At 41.3% G+C, this 18,973-nt stretch overlaps 1 protein-coding gene and 1 long non-coding RNA gene across 2 annotated transcripts; both read left to right on the forward strand.

The window, feature by feature from the left end:
- The first annotated feature begins 10,509 nt into the window (after nucleotides 1-10,509).
- On the forward strand, nucleotides 10,510-13,319 carry LOC128366714 (uncharacterized). Its single transcript, XR_008321880.1, has 3 exons — nucleotides 10,510-10,638; nucleotides 10,989-11,035; nucleotides 13,260-13,319. It is a non-coding gene; the product is annotated as an uncharacterized LOC128366714 (long non-coding RNA).
- A 17-nt stretch (nucleotides 13,320-13,336) lies between these two features.
- Nucleotides 13,337-18,425, forward strand: LOC128366925 (uncharacterized). The gene is made up of 7 exons (XM_053327686.1): nucleotides 13,337-13,474; nucleotides 14,943-15,205; nucleotides 15,957-16,073; nucleotides 16,197-16,310; nucleotides 16,647-17,059; nucleotides 18,234-18,288; nucleotides 18,417-18,425. Exons 1-7 carry the CDS (start codon nucleotides 13,390-13,392, stop codon nucleotides 18,423-18,425), a joined length of 1,056 nt encoding a protein of 351 aa, XP_053183661.1. The 5' UTR covers nucleotides 13,337-13,389.
- The last annotated feature ends 548 nt before the right edge of the window (nucleotides 18,426-18,973 follow it).

Consider the following 18,973-nt stretch of genomic DNA (forward strand, 5'->3'; position numbering starts at 1 on the left):
TTTCCGGGCAATTCTCAGGTTGTCTGGAAGCTCTGTTGTGTCCTGATGCCATGGCAACTTAACTTCATATCGCCCTTCTTTGCAGCTGACTGACCTGTTGAAGTGTTCTTGAGCCTCAGCGTCCGCTGCTCGTTCTTCACCTCTGCAGGAGATGCCCAGAGACTCTATTTCCCAGAATGCTCGCAGCTGGTTTGAAACCTGCATGGTCTCCTCAGTGCAGATCTTCATGCATGAAGTTTCACTCATGCTCAACATGGACACTGGGCCCTGCACAGTCCAGCCAAACATAGTCTCTATGGCAACTAAGGTGTCTGACAGTCTTTCAACTCTACCAGAAACCATCTTCCAGTAGACATCAGCACCTATCAGGACGGACAATTCCAGCTCCTGGTCAGTGCTGCCTGAGACATCTGCTGATGTCAGTCCTCTTCTTTCCAGCTGCTGCTGGATTTGCTCACCTGGAACCTGCATGATGGCAGAGCTGACTTGCGGCGTCTCCACAGCCTCAATCTCAAGGGTTTTCTCCTTGTCACAGATGCTTTGCAGAATTAACTTAACAACGTTTCGTTCCATAGTCACTGGTGTGTCACTGCCAAAGGTGTGGAGCTTTAAAGTCTCTTTTCTCATAACAGGTAAACCTAATGCCCTTGCCTGCTTCTCCAGGATAAAGCTCCGTTGACTTCCTCCATCCATCAGACAACGCACTTTCTTCTTTCCTCGTGTTCCCTCTGCCAATGCTGTTACTGTTTGCAGGAGAACTGTGTTCTGCTTTGCTGTGCTTGTCTTGACTGTGTGAGGGGCCACGGATGAGATGACAGCCTCAGTTGTTTCTGGAGCGCTGTTCTGGGTTTCACTGGTTTCACCTTTATCACACATCGTGGGGTGGTGTCTCCGTCCACACACACTGCATGTCACTCCCTTTGTTTTGCAGAATTTAGCCATGTGTCGCTGTCCTAAGCATCTGAAACACCGTCCCATTTTCTTCAGCTTTTCTTTTCGCAGGTTAAGTGTGTTGTCTGTGCATAGTTCAGATTTATGACTTGTGCTGTCACAGAATATACAACCTGGAGGGGACTGCGAGCTGCTGGTGTAGAGCATGGCAGCTGACGGCAGACTTGGCTTCCTGAACCTTCCACCTGCTGATTCAGGTCTGTGTCTGTGCTGGTTAGGGGACTGTGATTCCTTGTTGTGGCTTCCTGCTTTGGTCAGGTGCATGGCACGCTCTCTGCTTTCAACCTCTTGCTGTAGAAAGGCAACGAGCTCTTTTACCTGCAGTTCATGGTTTGAGCCTACTTCACGTGTGTAAGCAAGAGCGAGGTCGTCTGGGATCATTTGCAGTAATATGGGGCACAGCAATCCTCCATATGTGTCTGACACTACTCCCATTGCTTCCAAGCCTCTGATCTGGACCTCACACTCATCATAAAGTCTTCTGAGATCAACAATGTCTGAAGATCTTTTAACTGGTGTTAAGTTTAACAGTTTAGACATGTGTGCACTCACGATCAGGTCCTTTCTTCCAAATCTCTCTTTGAGCATGTCTATTGCAGTTATATAGTTATTCCGTTATCTTTAACCCCGCGATGGCTCTGGCTGCTGGACCCACCAAATATGACTTCAGGTAAGTGAGCTTTTCCGTTTTGTTTAACTCACCATTATCGTGAATAGCAGTCTGAAACTGGTCCCAGAATTCTTGCCACATCGATATATCTCCGCCATATTTGTTTATGTACAACTTAGGCAACTTTACCGATGGTCTGCTGGTCATTCTGCTTGAGTGGGCGCTCACGTCGCTCAGCCGCGGCGATATCCCTCCGCCCGTGGCGGCTCCTTTTCTTTCAATTATTCTCGTAGCTCGAGTCTTACAGAGTGTGAGGTGGTCCTGGTAGTCCACAGTCTTGACGATATCCGCCTCGAGCTCGTCCATCGGTATCTCCTCTTCTATCTCCTTTTCTAGCTCCAGGAGACTCGCTTCCTTCACAGACAACATGGACAGCAGCTCTCCTATGCGTTCACAACTCACATCCTCATTATATGTCTCCTCTTCGATAGCTCGCATCAGCTTCGTCGTCGAGGCTCTCACAACACCTCGCTTTTGTTTTAGTCTCTGTAGCCGTTCCGTCATTGTCCCGGTTCCTGCCGTTGCTCGGCTAGTGCAGCTATCGGCTAACTGTTCCGTCGTCACTCTTTCGTCTCCCGTTTCCCGGGTTTCGGCACCAAAATGTGGGAACTTAGCTGCAACCTTCTGGTAAAGATGAGGCAGGACTCCTCGATGTCGTTTCAGTGGTTTTACTGACGAAAATATGTACAAACAAACATCACATCGGCTACTAACGGCTACAAAACGGCACAAACAGATCCTAACTGCTACAAGCGGCACAAACGGGTACTAACAGCTACAAACGGCTACTTTTTCTCAACTGCTACTTTTCTTCTTCTTCTGGTTTGCCCTCTGACCTGTCGTAAAACTGACATGTAAACGAATGAGGCGCCACCTTGTGGTCTCATACTGTAACATAACACCTACAATACAACTGACTCATGTATATGTAATCTTACTTTTAACTGCATTTTACCATTTGAATATTAATCATCATGTAATATAATTAACAAGTAAATAAAGAACATTCTTTTCAATAATAATAATAATAAACTTATTTCTGAATAATAATGAATTAACTGAATTAAGGATACAACATCAGGTCTTGCGAAAAATTCGATAAAATGCAAAGACAAACAACGTCGAACTCTCTAGCGCCACCTAGAAACACTAAAACGGCCACTACACCTGATAGGAATGTCGTAGAGAGATCAAACCAAAACTCAATTATTTGTCTTATCAAGACCTACAAATCACACACTGACACCCCTGACCTAAATCCAACAGGAAGTGCACATTTTGCCTTTTAAATGTATGATTTTTGACGATTTTTCAGACATTTCAAAATATATACATTATTCCTGCATATTTTCAGCTACAGACTCCATTCAAACGTCAAAATGTAGCCACAAGTCTTATCTTTTGATGTGTGTAATTTGGTCTGGCTATGTTTTATTCTACTTCTTGATCTGCGGACCCACATGTGCACCTTGTTCCTCTCCCATTCAATCTCCATACTGTCTGTGCATGCTCAGTCCTCATGCTGCCCAGTCCTTAACTACAATGGCAACGACTGTGTGTGTGTGTGTGTGTGTGTGTGTGTGTGTGTGTGTGTGTGTGTGTGTGCAGCTGGCTCATTTGTGCTGTGCAGTCATCCAGATTCATTTGTGGTCTTAGTGTGCCACCCAGTGGAGAAAACTTGTAATGACCCACGATACCTGATTAGCAAAAGGTGCCTCAGTTTTCTGTTTCTACTTCTAGTTTATTGACTGTATTATTATGTTTTTAGATATCTGTGCAGTCTGTCAGCTATGTCACTGACATTGCTGTCAAAGTCTAGATCAAACACAAATTACAAGAGCATAACCTACACACATATCTACAGGTTTCACTGGAAATAAGTTCCTCTCCTGTTTGACTCATCAAAGTGTTGTCTACACACAGATAGAGAGAGAGAGAGAGAGAGAGAGAGAGAGAGAGAGAGAGAGAGAAAGAGAGAGAGATTATATTTGTGAGTGTGTGTGTCTGTTTGTGTGAGTGTGTTTGTGTGTGTGTGTGTGTGTATAGATGTGAGTGATCTACTTATTGCAGTGTCCGATAAAAGCCTGGATCTGAAGATATCTAAATGCCCCTAACAGAAACCTTTCCACTTGGCCACGGCCCAATGTGCGCAAGGGGGTGAGGTCCCGCCCAACACTGTTTGCAGCTTTAATTTTTTTATTATTATAATGCTTCTGCTTGCCTTATCTGTCAAAGCACTTTATAAATTATGTTGTTAAGGGTTATAAGTTAAAAGTTTACACAATCTCAAATATTATCATGAAATGTTTGTGGAAAAATCTTTTTTGTGTTGGCTGCATTAGATAAACACAAACAAATACAAATGATATTTTTGTTGTTTATTGTTTACAAGAAAAACTAACTAAACTAAATTCTTGGCAGTTTCAACATTGTTGGTATCAAAACACAAAACAATTGTTTGATTGAGCTAGCCACTGTAAGACCTGGATACTGTGCTCCTGCAGCCAAGTTCTACTGGCCTTGGATGTGTGGCAAGGGGCATTATCTTGTTGAAAAATCCAGTTTTGACCTCGACGGAACAGAGCACGTGCAGAAGGGAGCTGGTGGGTTTCGAGAATGGCACAATACTTGGCAGAGTTCAATGTGCCATCACAGACAGTGAGATGACCAACACCAGCAGCACTCATGCATCCCCAAACCATGATACTGCCTCCACCATGCTTGACAGTAGATACTGTACATGAGGAGATAATGCTTCGCCTGGCCTTCTACGTACCCTCACATTAGCAGGAGGAAGATGAAGCTGGAAACTGGACTCATCTGACCACAGAATCTTCTTCCCATTCCTGGCTGTTCAGTTCTTGTGTGCTTGGGCTCAACGACGTCGGGCTAATCTCTGTCTCTTATTGATCAGGGGCTTCTTGGCAGCCTTGTAGGACCTTGTCTGGTCGAAGTGTCGACCAGTTTGACCACTGCTGCTGAAGCTCCTGTGATGTCATTTGGCAGTTTTCCCTGCACATGCGGATCAGGATGCGGTCATTTCTTTTTTTAAAGTATATTTTTTGTGCTTTTTGCCTTTAATGGACTAGGTTAGTAGAGAGAGACAGGAAACAGGAGGCAGAGAGGGGGAATGACATGAAGGATTCGAACCAGGGTCGCCTCAACACATGGGGCGGGTGCTCTACCCGTTGAGCTATGCTCAACCCCAGGATGTGGTCATTTCTTGCTGAAGAAACCCTTGGACGCCCAGATCTTGGTTTGTCTTCCAATCTGTTGGTTAGTTTGTATTTCTGCAGAGTATACAACTGCTGAAGGACTGCATCTGCACTTCCTAGCTATCTGGCAGCAGCTGTACCCTTCCTGGCTAAGAATCTGTATTTTGTTGAGGAGGTTGTCAGTTTGTCCTCGCGTATTCTTTCTATTCTTCTATGATAGAAGGAGAAGCATTTTATTTAAAAACAATCAGTTTTATTTTAACACCAGTAGAATATGCAATGTTACAGAGCTCTGGGACTACTAACAAAGGCAGAAGGGCTGTCTCGCCTCACATATGCAGCTATTCCCCGGTCTGTCGACAAACAGCTCTGTAGTGCCATCGATAAGTTGCCATTCAATTTTATATGGAAAAACAAGACCACACCCACAACACTTACGATTCTGCTGGTCTAAACTTTCTTGACTTTACTACCCTCAACAATACCTTTAAAATGAACTGGATAAAGCAATTCTTACATAATCCTACATCCACTTGGAATATTATATACCGAAATATATTTTTTCTACCATTGGAGGCCTTGAATATGTACTTTTATGTGATTATAAAATAGAAAAAATTCCCCAAATTCTTTCAAACTTCCACAAGCAAATGCTGTTGGCATGGTCCTTAATCTACAAACACAACTTCTCTCCACATAGTTGCTTTATTTGGAACAATCAGCACATCAAATATACAAATAAATCTCTATTTCTTAAATCCTGATTTGATAACAACATCATTTTACAGTAGTTACCCAACTACTCAATGATAATGGAAATCTGCTAAATTACTATGAATTTCTCCAAACATATGGTGTTCCTGTTACCCCAAATGAATTTGTAATTGTAATGGATGCTGTTCCCTCTGGTATCCTAACTGAGGTGCTGGAAAGCCACTTTGTCTTCCTTTAGACCCCACATTAACACCAGTGGGTCATATATGCTTCTCTGTCAAATGTAAAACAAATAATAATCATCTCATCAGATCATTGTTTCAGACAGATATCACCACTACCCCACCTGTTGTTCAATACTGATCTAATATGGTTGATGGTTTGAAATGGATCCATGTATGGAACCTCCCATACAGATACTTCATTACAAACAAAGAGAGAGAAGTGTCTTACAAACTGATTCATAGATACTACCCTGACAAACATTATTTGTTCAAATTTAAAAAAGATTTATGTGTGAACTGTTCTCTGTGTGAGTCTGAGCCTGAAACTGTGATTCACCTGTTCTGTTACTGTCACTCTACTGCCACCTTCTGGAAAGAAGTAGTACGTTATGTCACATTGAAGATTGATTCAGATTTTTCTTTGGACTGGAACAATGTACTTTTTGGTGTCCATGATGTCAAAAGTAAAAAACAGAAAGAACTGTATGTCATAAATCTAATAATAACACTAGGGAAATATCATAGGCTATACACAAAGCTAAATTTAGTCACTCAAAGCTGTTTTTTGGCATTTCAAAGGGAAACTGAACAATACATCCAGAGCATCTGTGACTCAAATAATAAGAAAGCTGTCAAAACATATCATTTCTTTATTTACTGTATTTATTTGAATAACCCCCCCCCCCCTGCTGTTCATTGCTTTGTAATGTACATTAATAACTGCTTTTGTACTGAATCATTATTGTCAATAAAATGTTATTAAAAAAAAAAACAACAAGATGGACGCCGCGTTGATTGTGGAGAGGTGCAGAGAGACACAGAGACAGACAGACAGACAGACACCCAGAGAGAGACAGACACAGGGAGAGAGAGACAGCCAGAGAGATACAGAGGAAGAGAGAGACAGACACACAGAGACAGGCAGACAGACAGATACCCAGAGAGAGAAAGACACAGGGAGAGAGAGAGACATAGAGAGACAGACAGACATAGAGAGACAGACACACAGAGATAGAGAGAGAGACAGAGGGAGAGACAGACAGACATAGAGAGACAGACACACAGAGATAGAGAGAGATATACAGACAGACAGACATAGAGAGACAGACACACAGAGATAGAGAGAGAGACAGAGGGAGAGACAGACAGACATAGAGAGACAGACACACAGAGATAGAGAGAGAGACAGAGGGAGAGACAGACAGACATAGAGAGACAGACACACAGAGATAGAGAGAGATATACAGACAGACAGACACCCAGGGAGAGAGACACAAACACAGAGACAGACACAGGGAGAGAGAGAGAGAGACATAGAGAGACAGACACAGGGAGAGAGAGAGAGAGAGACATAGAGAGACAGACACACAGAGATAGAGAGAGAGACAGAGAGAGAGACAGACAGACATAGAGAGACAGACACCCAGAAACAGAGACAGATAGACAGATATCCAGAGAGAGACAGACACACAGAGACAGACAGACAGACAGATACCCAGAGAGAGACAGACAGACACACAGAGACAGACAGACACAGGGAGAGAGAGAGAGAGAGACATAGAGAGACAGAGGGAGAGACAGACAGACATAGAGAGACAGACACCCAAGGAGAGAGAGACAAACACAGAAACAGACAGACACAGGGAGAGAAAGAGAAAAAGAGAGAGAGAGACACACACAGAGAGAAAGACACAGAGAGAGCCAGACAGACAGACACAGGGAGGGAGAGAGAGACAGAGGAAAAGAGAGAGAGACAGACAGACACAGGGAGGGAGAGAGAGACAGAGGAAGAGAGAGAGAGACACACAGAGACAGACAGACACAGGGAGAGAGAGAGACAGAGACAGACAGAAACCCAGAGAGAGACAGAGACACACCCAGAGAGACAGAAAGACACAGGGAGAGAGAGACACACAGAGACAGACAGCCACAGAGAGACAGACACATAAACTAAACAACTTATTTTAACCTCTTAAGACACGCTGTTCCACCTACGAGACGGGTCAGAGGTTGGGAGGTAGCCACAGCATCATGTGGGACACTGACTAATCATTTACAGGACAAAACAATAGCAGATTAATACCAGATGGCACCATTGATGATAGTTAGCATATTTATCATGTCATGCACATTTGATGTTTATTGTATTGTTGCAGACATGCCAGATTAAACTTTAATATCTCACAATATCATATGAATCTATAAACACAGGCATATTATTTTTGCTTGGGCACGGTACGATTGCCTAGTGCGCCCTAAATTGGAAACTGGAAAGACAAACATCTTGTAACCAGTGGTGTACAAAGTATTGAAATGCCTTACTTCCATGGACGTAATTTTTTATGCGGGGGGGGGCATGTCCCCTGCACTTTTTTAAAAGGTAGTTTTGGTCCCAATTGGCAACACTGATAGCCCCCGCCACCTTTGTACTCTAGCAGGGCCGTTTCAAGGAATTTGGGGGCCCCAAGCAAAATGAACTTGGAGGCCCCACCACCACCACCGCATAGACACACTGTTGAAGTTCAACCACACATTATATCCATAAATCACTATATAACAGTGCAAATACTGCTTACAAATGTTGCATATAGGCTACTGCACACATAGTATGTTTACTTATTTTATTTGAACATTTGCAATCAACATATAAACAAACTGCAAATTCGGTATTAAATATAAAATCCAACATAGATAAAAGTACACGCACACATATGAGATTAACCTTTAAAAAATATGCAAAATATCTACATCTGCTGTTTGCGAGCCTTGGCTTCAGCAAAGGCAACCACAATGTCCTCCATGTCCAAAGACCGGCGAGTATCACGCTCAATTGACATAATGGCCAGTCCTGTGAGCCTCTCTTGGCTCATGGTGGACCTCATATATGTCTTTATCAGCTTCAAAGTAGGGCTGGGGCGACGCGTCGACGTAATCGATTACGCTAACGCAAAAAACACGTCGACGCAAAAACTGTGCGTCGATGCGTCGTTTGAAAACAAAAAGCGGTAGAGGCAGCAGCAACGCAAGTGAGTCAGTTGACTCTGATCAATGTAAAAAACAAACTCGTAATTCTGTACCTGCCACATCAATGCTAACATTCCTCCACTCCAATGCATGACTACATCATGTCTTGGATTAAACACACACACTACACACACATAGACACACATTACACACCGTATTCTAGAGTGAAAAGGCAGAGTGTATGTTCCTATGAATGAAGAGCAGTTTATCCTCTTAATGCACGCTGTTCCTCTTACGGGACGGGACGGATGTTAGTAGGTAGCGACACGTTCTTCTGAATGTTTTAAACACCAACCCTTAAACATGTATATTCATGCCGTGCATTGTTAGAAAGCTTAGATTGTCCTGATTCATTCAAGACCACTCACAAATTGTATGGTTGCTCACAGCCGTAATAGTATTAGCGATTAGCTCGGCTAGCCACTCAGCTAAAGTAAGAACAGCTATAATGCCTACATACCTTCAAAGTCTTCTCTTTATCCACAACGATCATCTTATGACTCAGGACTTTCTGTACAGCTCGCCAAATATCCATTCTTGTGAAATATGAAATCCGTTTCCATAAAACTGGAATATTTTCCTCAATATGTCCATGAATTTAGTCCAACACGTAAAGTAATAACACAAATAACAAACCATACACGGTCCGTTTACGTCATTTCATGACCTGCACGTCCATCTCAGAGTACACGTGACTAGATGTTTACGACCGTGAGCCTCTTCTGCTTCTGACGACACCACTCACAAGCCAATCAGTGCTCAGGCAGTACATGCCTCCAAAGCCAATGAGGACATGTGACCGACGACAACGACAACTCGGCTTTGATTGACAGCTGTTCCAGCCTATGGAAATATTCGGTGAAATGAAGTTGATAACCTTTTAGCCAATAGTCTGAGGTTTCCATCGGTGTATGACGTCGTTTAGGCTAAAAACATAAAAAATAGGGGCGTGTATTAAGAGGTTATATTTTGTTGGTTTAAAAAGAACACTGCTGCTGTTTATATTTCAACTAGGAACTAGGAACATAGGTCCCGGGGAACATAGGTACAGTGTGGGGGGGCCCCTTTGAGGGGGATTCCGATAACAGTGTCGCTGCACTTTCCTGCATTGACCATCACAGCATTAAAGGGACGCGCACACAGTTTGTCGTTGCATTCAATTCAAAACCAGTCGTTGTCTGGGGGCCCCCGGCCAGCTCGGGGCCCCAGGCAATTGTTGCGATGGGCCTGGTTGTGAAAGATGTTGTGTTGCCTCACTGCAAGAAGTTGAATTCAGTTGAATTTCAGTGATTTCTGTGTTGAGTTTGGATTTTTCTCCTTGTGTTTAAATGTCCAAAGACGTGGAGTGATCATTTAAATGTTGTTTAGACAGTTTGTTCCACTGTAATGAAACTATGGAATAAAAATATTCTTTATGAACACTTCGTAAATCCAATTTAACTTTGGTTTTGGGTCTTGTAAACATGACTGTGCTTGTGGTCTTTAGTTTGTTTGTTTTTTCATTTTGACTTTATTGAAGGTTTTTTTCCAGTAGAGAACAACAGAAGACATGTGGAGAAAGTCTCTGTCTAGTCTTAAACTGGAACTTTGTGTTGCAGCTTTCTCTTTGTGTCTTTGCCCACTGGGTCACAAGCTTCATGTCTAGAAGTGAGTTTAACATCTGCTGTGTGTCTTCTCCACATCCTCTAATCTCCCAGCAGATCCGTCCACATCCAACACAAACCTCCATGTGTCTGAGGACAGCAGAGACGATCAGCTGGATCCTGATGATCCAGAGAGGCTGAAGCAGCAGCAGCAGCTTGAGTGCAGAGAGAATCTGACTGGGACGAGTCACTGGCAGGTACAATCAATAGAAATGTTCATTTTTCACTTTACGTGTTTATTTATTTGTTATTGATCAGACTCATATTTTTGTCAGACTCCAAACATGATTCCCTGTCATCTGTAATATCGTCAAGCTCTCGTTTCCTCTCCTCTCATTCATCTGTGAAACAAGCAGCTGCAGAATGTAAAGTTAAAGAGCAACTGATCATTTATTCAGTTGGACTAGTGATAATCAAATGATGAATAAACAGTAAAGAGTGCAGGTGGAGTAGAGACTGAAGCAGTGAGGATCCTGTCAGCTGTACCACTGTGAGGGTCAGCTGGTCAGTTTGTGTAACTAATGTTGTCTCTTTCTCTGCATTTTAGGACTTCACACCCAAAGTGCTGACTGAGTCTGCAAACATTTCATACAGGTAACTCAAACATGAGATGCAGAATATTTCAACCCTCAACCTCATGGGCTGTGTCTCAATTTGGACCCAACTGCGAGGCTGCATCCTCGAAGGACGCGGCCTTTGCGGCCTTCGAAGGATGCAGCCTTGAGGAACCTCCGAAGGCTGCATCAACCGTTGTGAAATGAGACGGTCTAGCCTTCGAGGCATTTCCTGGTTGCGTCACCAGCTGTTCCCGCCCATAAGACGAGAAAGACGCCACGACCGAAAAGACGGTGAAAAAGCTGACAAAATTATAAGAGAGAAGAAAGGAGAAGAATAAAGGAAAGGAGAAGAAAGAAGGAAAACACACAAGAAAGAAAGAAAGAAGGAAAACACACAAGAGAAAGAATAATAAAATAATAATAATCTGTAAATAGTTATTTCTGATGTAATTTTTGTAAATAGTGAAATGTTTCATCACTTGATAATAAAAAAAGAAAATATTTAATCCCTTGTTCTTCCTGAACAGTAGCACTTTATGCAACCCTGTTATAAATTGTACTGAAGTTGTAAATACTAAATGGAATAGACAACGTGTAACAATGAACAATATTTTTTATTTAATAACAACATAAAACATCAAAATCTTCACAATCAAATAAAAAATAAAAAATAAAGAAAAATCATAAATAAACACAGTTCATAAATAAAATCAAATTAAACACATCTATATAGATGTATATTTATTTTTCTATTACTTCTTCCAGGAGAGAGAAGAGCCTCTCCATCCTGTCTTTCATCCTTTCATCCTTTCATCCTGCTCCCTCCTCTCCTCTGCCTCATTTTGCCTTCTCATGTCCTCCTTTATGAGGTCAAGGAGGTCATCCTCCCTCCTCCTCTTCCTCCTGGGCCCTGGCTGGTCCTCCTCCTCCTCCTCCTCCTCCTCCTCCTCCTCTTCACTCTCCTGCTCACCCACTGCGGCACTTGGCCCTGGTGTGTCCTCACGGATGGAGGCAATGAGGACAGGGGGGGCAATAGATGGCCTCTGCCCCAGTACCTCATCCATGAGGACAAACCACGGCCAAGTGCCAGCAGTGGACTTGCCACTGGCCCCCTCCCCTGTCCCTGGATATTTGCAATCCTAAGGCAGCGGAAATCAATCATGTCAGCAATTTTCAGCAAAAGTATTTAGTAACAGTAAAACTAATCCAAACCATAGGCTACCTACTTTATTTATTTTTTTTTAATTGTTCCATTTTTTTTTGGCCTGGTAGGGCTGGACCTTCCCCTCCAGCCCAATCTTTTCCAGTATTGCTCTAAACACAGAGGGAAGCAAGAGAAAAGGTAAACACAAGATCACATCAACACAGGGATGCAAAGATGTACAAAAATGGACATCAGTGAATAGATGGTCATTTTCCCCTCTTTGTTTAATCAGGAGCTCGGTTTGCTCCTTGCTCCCTAAAACAAAAATAAAACAAAATGTAATGTAAAACATGGTTTTTTTTTACTATGTCAACAGACAAAAGGGTTCTAATATAGCAAAAAATTATCATAATAATGATAATAATGAAGTATAAAACATATAATAGTGATAATCCCAAACGTAGCTCTTTATTAAAATCTAAATTTGTTAATCTTAGTCCATTTATATATATATATATATATATATATATATATATATAAGATATAAGTCAAGTAATAAAATATAAGTAATTAGTAAAAGTATAAAAGTATAAGTAGTAATAAGTAAAAATAATTAAATAAAACAAACCAATACTTACACTTGAATGAAAAGTCTTCACCTGTTGGTGTCGCCATTGTTGTGTTTTCGCGGCACTGAACAGCGCCGCGCAAAGGATCTTGGGATTTGGGAGGCCGCGAAGGATAGTAGCGATGCATCCTCGAAAAAGAGGGAAAAGAAGGCCGCATTTCAAGGCTGCATTTGAAGGAGTCTTCGAATTGGGACAGCCTTCGCGCGGTGTTGTGACGTAATCGGCCTCGAAATGCGCACTTCGAGGATGCAGCCTCGCAATTTGGACCAAATTGGGACACAGCCATTGTCTCCTTTCAGTGATGACACTTCACTTTCCCTTCATACTCCTGCAGCTGCTGCTTCACTCACATCTTATCCAGCTGTTCAGTTTGGTCTTTTTAAACACTGCAGCAGTCACAGCAACTTGAGTTTTTATTCATTCAAACCAAGAAAAGGCTCAATGAGCTTCTGTTTGTGTTGTGTAATCAGCTCCTCTGTGTCCTCCAGGTTCAGCTGTCCTGGTCCAGGTGTGTTCAGGTGTACTTTGACTGGACTGGTGTTTGGTACAGTTCATGAGGCGGAGCTGCAGTACAAGACTGTCCAATGGGACCAAAGCCTTCTACAACCAGCTGGCAAGATGGCTGCAGGGCCGCTGTTCAACATCCACAGTCCTGACGGTGCTGTCAGTCAGCTCCGCCTGCCACACTGTGAAACCAGGGATGGTAAGCTGATCATTGTGCTTTGTGAGATTTATTAAAACAATAATAAGAGTCCTGTTAGCGCCTCCTACAGGCTGCAGAGTTCACTACAACCACTGATGATTTATCAGTTCTTTGATCTTACCAACGTTAGAGCTAAACATGTAAAGTTTATCCTGAGACTGGCCGTCAAGGAAACTGAAAAGGGTTCATCATCTGGAGATACAAATGTGTTCATTACATTTTGGGAATGAATTTTAAAGCATTTAAAATTTGAAAATTTAAAGCATTTGCTCAGGTCTAGAGTTATGGTAGTAAAATGGAAACAGAACAACCCAAATGTAATTTTGCCCCGTTCAATTAAGGCCAGACTATCCATTCAAATTGAATCTTTCTTCATTTCATATAAGTGTAATTTTGTCCCAAAAAGACATTTATTTAATATATCTCCTCTAGAAGACTCATAGACTCACCGGCTTCCCATCCACCAACACTGACAGTAGTGTTGGATGATTTGTCCAGCCTGTCCAAACTGTTGAATTCTTCACTGACCAGAACCCTGAACCACTCTTTCACTATTTAAACCTGTTAATTCCTGGCATTGTCATCTTGGAATATGCCCGTGCCATCAGGGAGAAAACAGTCCATTGATGGAATAACCTGGTCATTCAGTATATTCAGGTAGTCAGCTGACCTCATTATTTGCTGAACCTAGACCTGACCAAGTGCAGCAACCCCAGATCATAGCACTGCCCCCACAGGCTTGTACAGTAGGCATGAGGCATGATGGGTACATCACTTCGTCTACCTCTCTTCTTACCCTGATGCACCCATCACTCTGGAACAGGGTAAATCTGGACTCATCAGACCACATGACCTTCTTCCATTGCTCCAGAGTCCAATCGTTATGCTCCCTAGCAAATTGAAGCCTTTTCTTCCGATTAGCCTCACTGATTAGTGGTTTTCTTAAGGCTGCACAGCTGTTCAGTCCCAATCCTTTGAGTTCCCTTTGCATTGTGCATGTGGAAATGTTCTTACTTTCACTATTAAACATCGCCCTGAGTGCTACTGTTGTTTTTCTACAATTTGATTTCACCAAATGTTTAAGGGTTAGGGTTAGGGTCAGGATTTTTTTCTGACCACATTTCTTCCTTGAAGATGACGGTTCCCCACTATCCTTCCAGTTTTTAATAATGTGTTGGACAGTTCTTAACCCAATTTTAGTAGTTTCTGCAATCTCTTTAGATGTTTTCTCTGCTTGATGCATGCCAATGATTTTAACATCTGTTCCATGACCACAGGATGTGTCTTTCAACATGGTTGTTTAAGGAATGAGAAGCTACTCATTGCATCAGTTGGGGTTCGCCCATGCAGTAATTATCCAATAGGAGGCTCTTACCTATTTGCTTAGTTAAATCCAGGTGGGGACTTTTTTTTTGGCCAGGCAGTGTATATTAAGGTTGTTATTAGTAACATAAATCTATTTTCACAGCTCCTCTCCCTGATGGTTTGCTGTCTGTCGTCCACATCACTGATGATGGAATGAACATCCTGGAGCCGCTGGAGATTACAGACACTCATGTGGTTGTGAACGTCCCTCACTTCTCTCTCCTGGGCCTCGTCTGGGACGTTGTCATGAGGTTCCTGAACATGACAATTAGGGGCCAAGTTCTGCTGTTCCTCCGACCTCCGGATGGTGATGATGATCAAATACTTGATGTATTTCTGCTGCAGGGCAACATTCCTCTGAGCGAGGTAAAAGTATCTGTCATACAGTATGTGCTTACCATCAGCCTCAACTTGTTTTATACAACAGCTGTTTACACAACAAGCTGAACAGTCAGTCCTGCTTCAGTCCTGCTTCTCTTCTCTGTACCTCTTAAACCTTTTCAAGCTGTGGTAAGAAAAGTGTGATTGTCCAATCTGAACTGGACATCTTCAGAATAAACTTTTGCTTTCAGTTTTTACTTTAGTGTTTGCTTTGTTTAACTTTACTTTTTTCTGCATTATCTCTAGAGTCTATTATTGTCTGCCACAGTGTCACTTGTGATACCACCATCAGATGTAGTGAAAATGTAATTGTGGGATAAATTAATATAGAATTAATTATCTAGGTATTCAATATGGCAGCGTGTTAATGCCACCATGACATTTTATTTGTTATAAACTTTTTTTAGATTTCTTTTACAAGATATTTTTCATATTCATGTTTTTATGTGATATTTTATCAGAATAACATTTTAATTAACAACATATAATTGTGTCTATATTTTCAACATAGAACTGCTTCTACAGGATCTCATGGAGAGATAAAAGGAGAAACAAACATTACAGTTTAATAAGATGCCACTGCAGTGAGGGAGACTTGTTTATTTCCACCTACAACATGTCTAGATTCATCTATAGATGTCCAGCATGTACAATAACAGAATATGAATAACTCAGAGAGTTCATTGTCTATCTCTCTGTGAATAATCGCCTCAATAATCATGCTGTGTTACTGAAGGTTGCTGCCCAACGAGGAGCAGCTGAGAACATTGATATCTCTTCTGACTGTGATCTCAGCATTGGTCAAAGCTACAGTGTTCACTGTGAACCTGAAGCCTCCATAATCCAGCCTGAGGTGAGTCTGATACACTTTTAATGGTAACAAACTTAATTATTATATGTTTTGGAAAATAGATTCACGATCAAGATAAAAACATTTACACAGGTATGAAAGTGATGCTTTGCTTTTGGTTTTCAGCGTGTACAGTTTCGCACAAAGCTTGGACCAAACTTCTTCCCAACATTTGAGGTTTTCCTCACTACAAACCCAGAGAGAAAGACTTTTATGGTCCAAGACCAAGAGGGGACACAAGTGTGGAATCGGGTGGTGCAACTGACAGGTAAAGCTTTCACCTCATGTCAGAGTTGAGATCCCAATTGTAAAGTCATCATAGACATTATTACTCCAATAACAAATCAAAGATTCCACTTCTGGATTTGTTATGCAGCCTTCAGACAATGTTACAGAAGTCTGAGGGTTTTGTATTTAGGAAAGAAAAAAAGATTTTAGATTTTATTTATCTGGATGGAAAAATACCTCCCTGTCTCCTGCCACATGATGATTTTGTTAAAATGTTCATCATTTCTAAAAGGTCTCTGTTTAAAAGTGACTGAGTTGTTAAATAAGTCTTTTCTTGTTATCTTTCAGGTTCAAGAAGTGAAAATCTGCAGAGGAATCTCCAAGCAAGAGACGTCGCCACAGTGGGGGAAAGCAGCACAGCAGAGGAATCTCTCAGCAGGGGGCACCAACCCAGCAGAGGAATCTCCCAGCAGGGGGCACCAACCCAGCACAGGAATCTCTCAGCAGGGGAATCACCCAGCTGAGGACGTCATTCCAGCAGAGGAGAGGCTGCGCTCCATACGGACACAGTTTGTTACCAGAGTGCCTGAACCTAATCTAGACAAGCTTCTGAATAAACTTCTTGAGTTTGGTGTTATAAATGATGATGAAATGCAGTTAGCCAGCACAAAAACAGGAGCAAACAAAGCTCGAGAAGTGATCGACATGGTGCGAAAAAGGGAACTGAAGCCAGCTCACGCTTTATCATTGCCTTCCGTGAGGTGGATCCAAACCTTTCCAGACTGCTCAACTGAAGATAAGTGTGATGATGAACCTGTTTAACAGCTGACTGTTTTACAGTCTCAAGATACTTATTTTCATCTCCAGCTGTCATCTGAAACTAATATGAAGCTTCAGCGTCCAAATGAGTCAAATCTTCATCTTCTATGTTTCAACGTTACAGTGTTTTTAGTAGCAAAGTCTTTTTGTTACTATACTTCCACCACAGAGAAACATATATATACTATAAATACTATATATACCATATATACTATATATACTACACCACAGCTCAACAGGAAACACTGAGAGGAGATATGATGCTAAAAAGACTGTAAATACGACTAATACTACATAAAGTACTACTACTACTACTACATAGAATACTCCTCCTCCACTCAGTAAATAAATGTGTCAGATATCTCTTGATATAATAACTCAGACTGCTGAAGCTCAATTGAAGCTGATCATCTACTTTTAAATGACTGTGTGGACACACTGTTGATTTAGTCCTCCATCACTTTACATTGAAAGCACATTTGAAGGAGATCCTTTAATAGTCAGTATGAACAGGAGGAATGATTTCAGAGAGAAAAAACTCTTTACTGTTCATATGGACACCTGAATTTAAGATAGACTTACTTTTTAAAAAACTATTCTTTAATATGTGTGTGATTATGAAGATTATACAAAGAAATTATTTAGTCCTAGTTTAATATTTTTTTATCAAACTGTAAATATATTTTTTTATGTGGAGTGTAACTGTGTTGAATGGATAGGATCTCTGTCGCTGTATTTTTGGTTGTGGTTGGTTGTGTATTTTATACTTTACATATTTATGTATTTTAAGAATGAGTTTATGGAGTTTATGGATTCTATGGCTCTTTTTTCATTTATCTCTACTGTATGTATGTTATTGGTGAGCTAAACAATTTTCCATCACAATGGACAATAAATTTCTATTCTATTCTATCAGCATCTACCCCAAAAAAAAGCATAAAAGCTAAAGTTTACTCAAGACCATAACAGTTTGATTACTACATGATGGTGACCACACTCTAAATAAATTATTTCTGAGATTTCACTAGATGTATTATCACTTTACATGCTTTTACTGTGAAGTTTTAAAATATCATACCGTATTCAGAATTTTATTGTGAAATTACCGTAACACAGGAAGCTGCCGTTGAACCTGGAGCTCACTCTGAAGTCTCCCATTGACTCAGTAACGGTAAGTGTTAATAAGTCAAATTTTGTCAATTAAGAATGACTTTTTTTGATATGTAGTTAATATTATTGAACCACACGGACCAAACAACGTTACTTTTAAATGCTGTTATCATTTGTTTGTTTTTGTAGCTGAAGTGAGGAGTTTGCTACAGAGATAATGGACGTTAACGGCAAATAACGGCAGGTTTAAGCGCTAATTTTAACTCCTAATAGACATTTGGTGTAATGTTAATTTAATCATAGTAACTCTGGGACATTAGCTCCCTCGTCTGGAAATATTTGGACCGTTGTTTACTATGTTTTGGTTATTATGTTTGTTTTTATTAGTGATAACAGTGCTCTCTATCTCCCTGCTGTTTTTAACCTTTAGTTTTCGCTGAGGACGACTGGCAACCGAAGATATAAAGGTAAAGTGTGGCCTTAAGTGTTGTGTCATGAATTAGGACAAAAGAAGAAGGAATTAATCTGAAATGAATAGCTAAACTCTTTCGTAGTTTTCTCCCTGTAACATAATGTGTGTGAATCCACGGAGCCGTTACCTCCCATCAACTGAAAGATGAAGTGCGCATGTCAGTATTCTGGTGAAGCTATTAAACTAAACAAAAACAAACAAAGTCCCACACAGTAACCATCTGGATTCAGAGGCTTGATAAGGACATATTTACACCAAATCAAGCGGTGAAACA

The sequence above is a fragment of the Scomber japonicus genome, chromosome 10 (assembly GCF_027409825.1).
Source record: "Scomber japonicus isolate fScoJap1 chromosome 10, fScoJap1.pri, whole genome shotgun sequence".
NCBI lineage: Eukaryota > Metazoa > Chordata > Actinopteri > Scombriformes > Scombridae > Scomber > Scomber japonicus.

Bases quoted from the DNA above. Each gene is read 5' to 3' on its own strand.
- LOC128366925 (XM_053327686.1), top strand. From the start codon at position 13,390: ATGGCTGCAGGGCCGCTGTTCAACATCCACAGTCCTGACGGTGCTGTC. The intron at 16,074-16,196 runs GTGAGTCTGATA...TTTGGTTTTCAG, and splicing joins CCTCCATAATCCAGCCTGAG to CGTGTACAGTTTCGCACAAA. The intron at 16,311-16,646 runs GTGTGGAATCGG...GTTATCTTTCAG, and splicing joins AAGACCAAGAGGGGACACAA to GTTCAAGAAGTGAAAATCTG.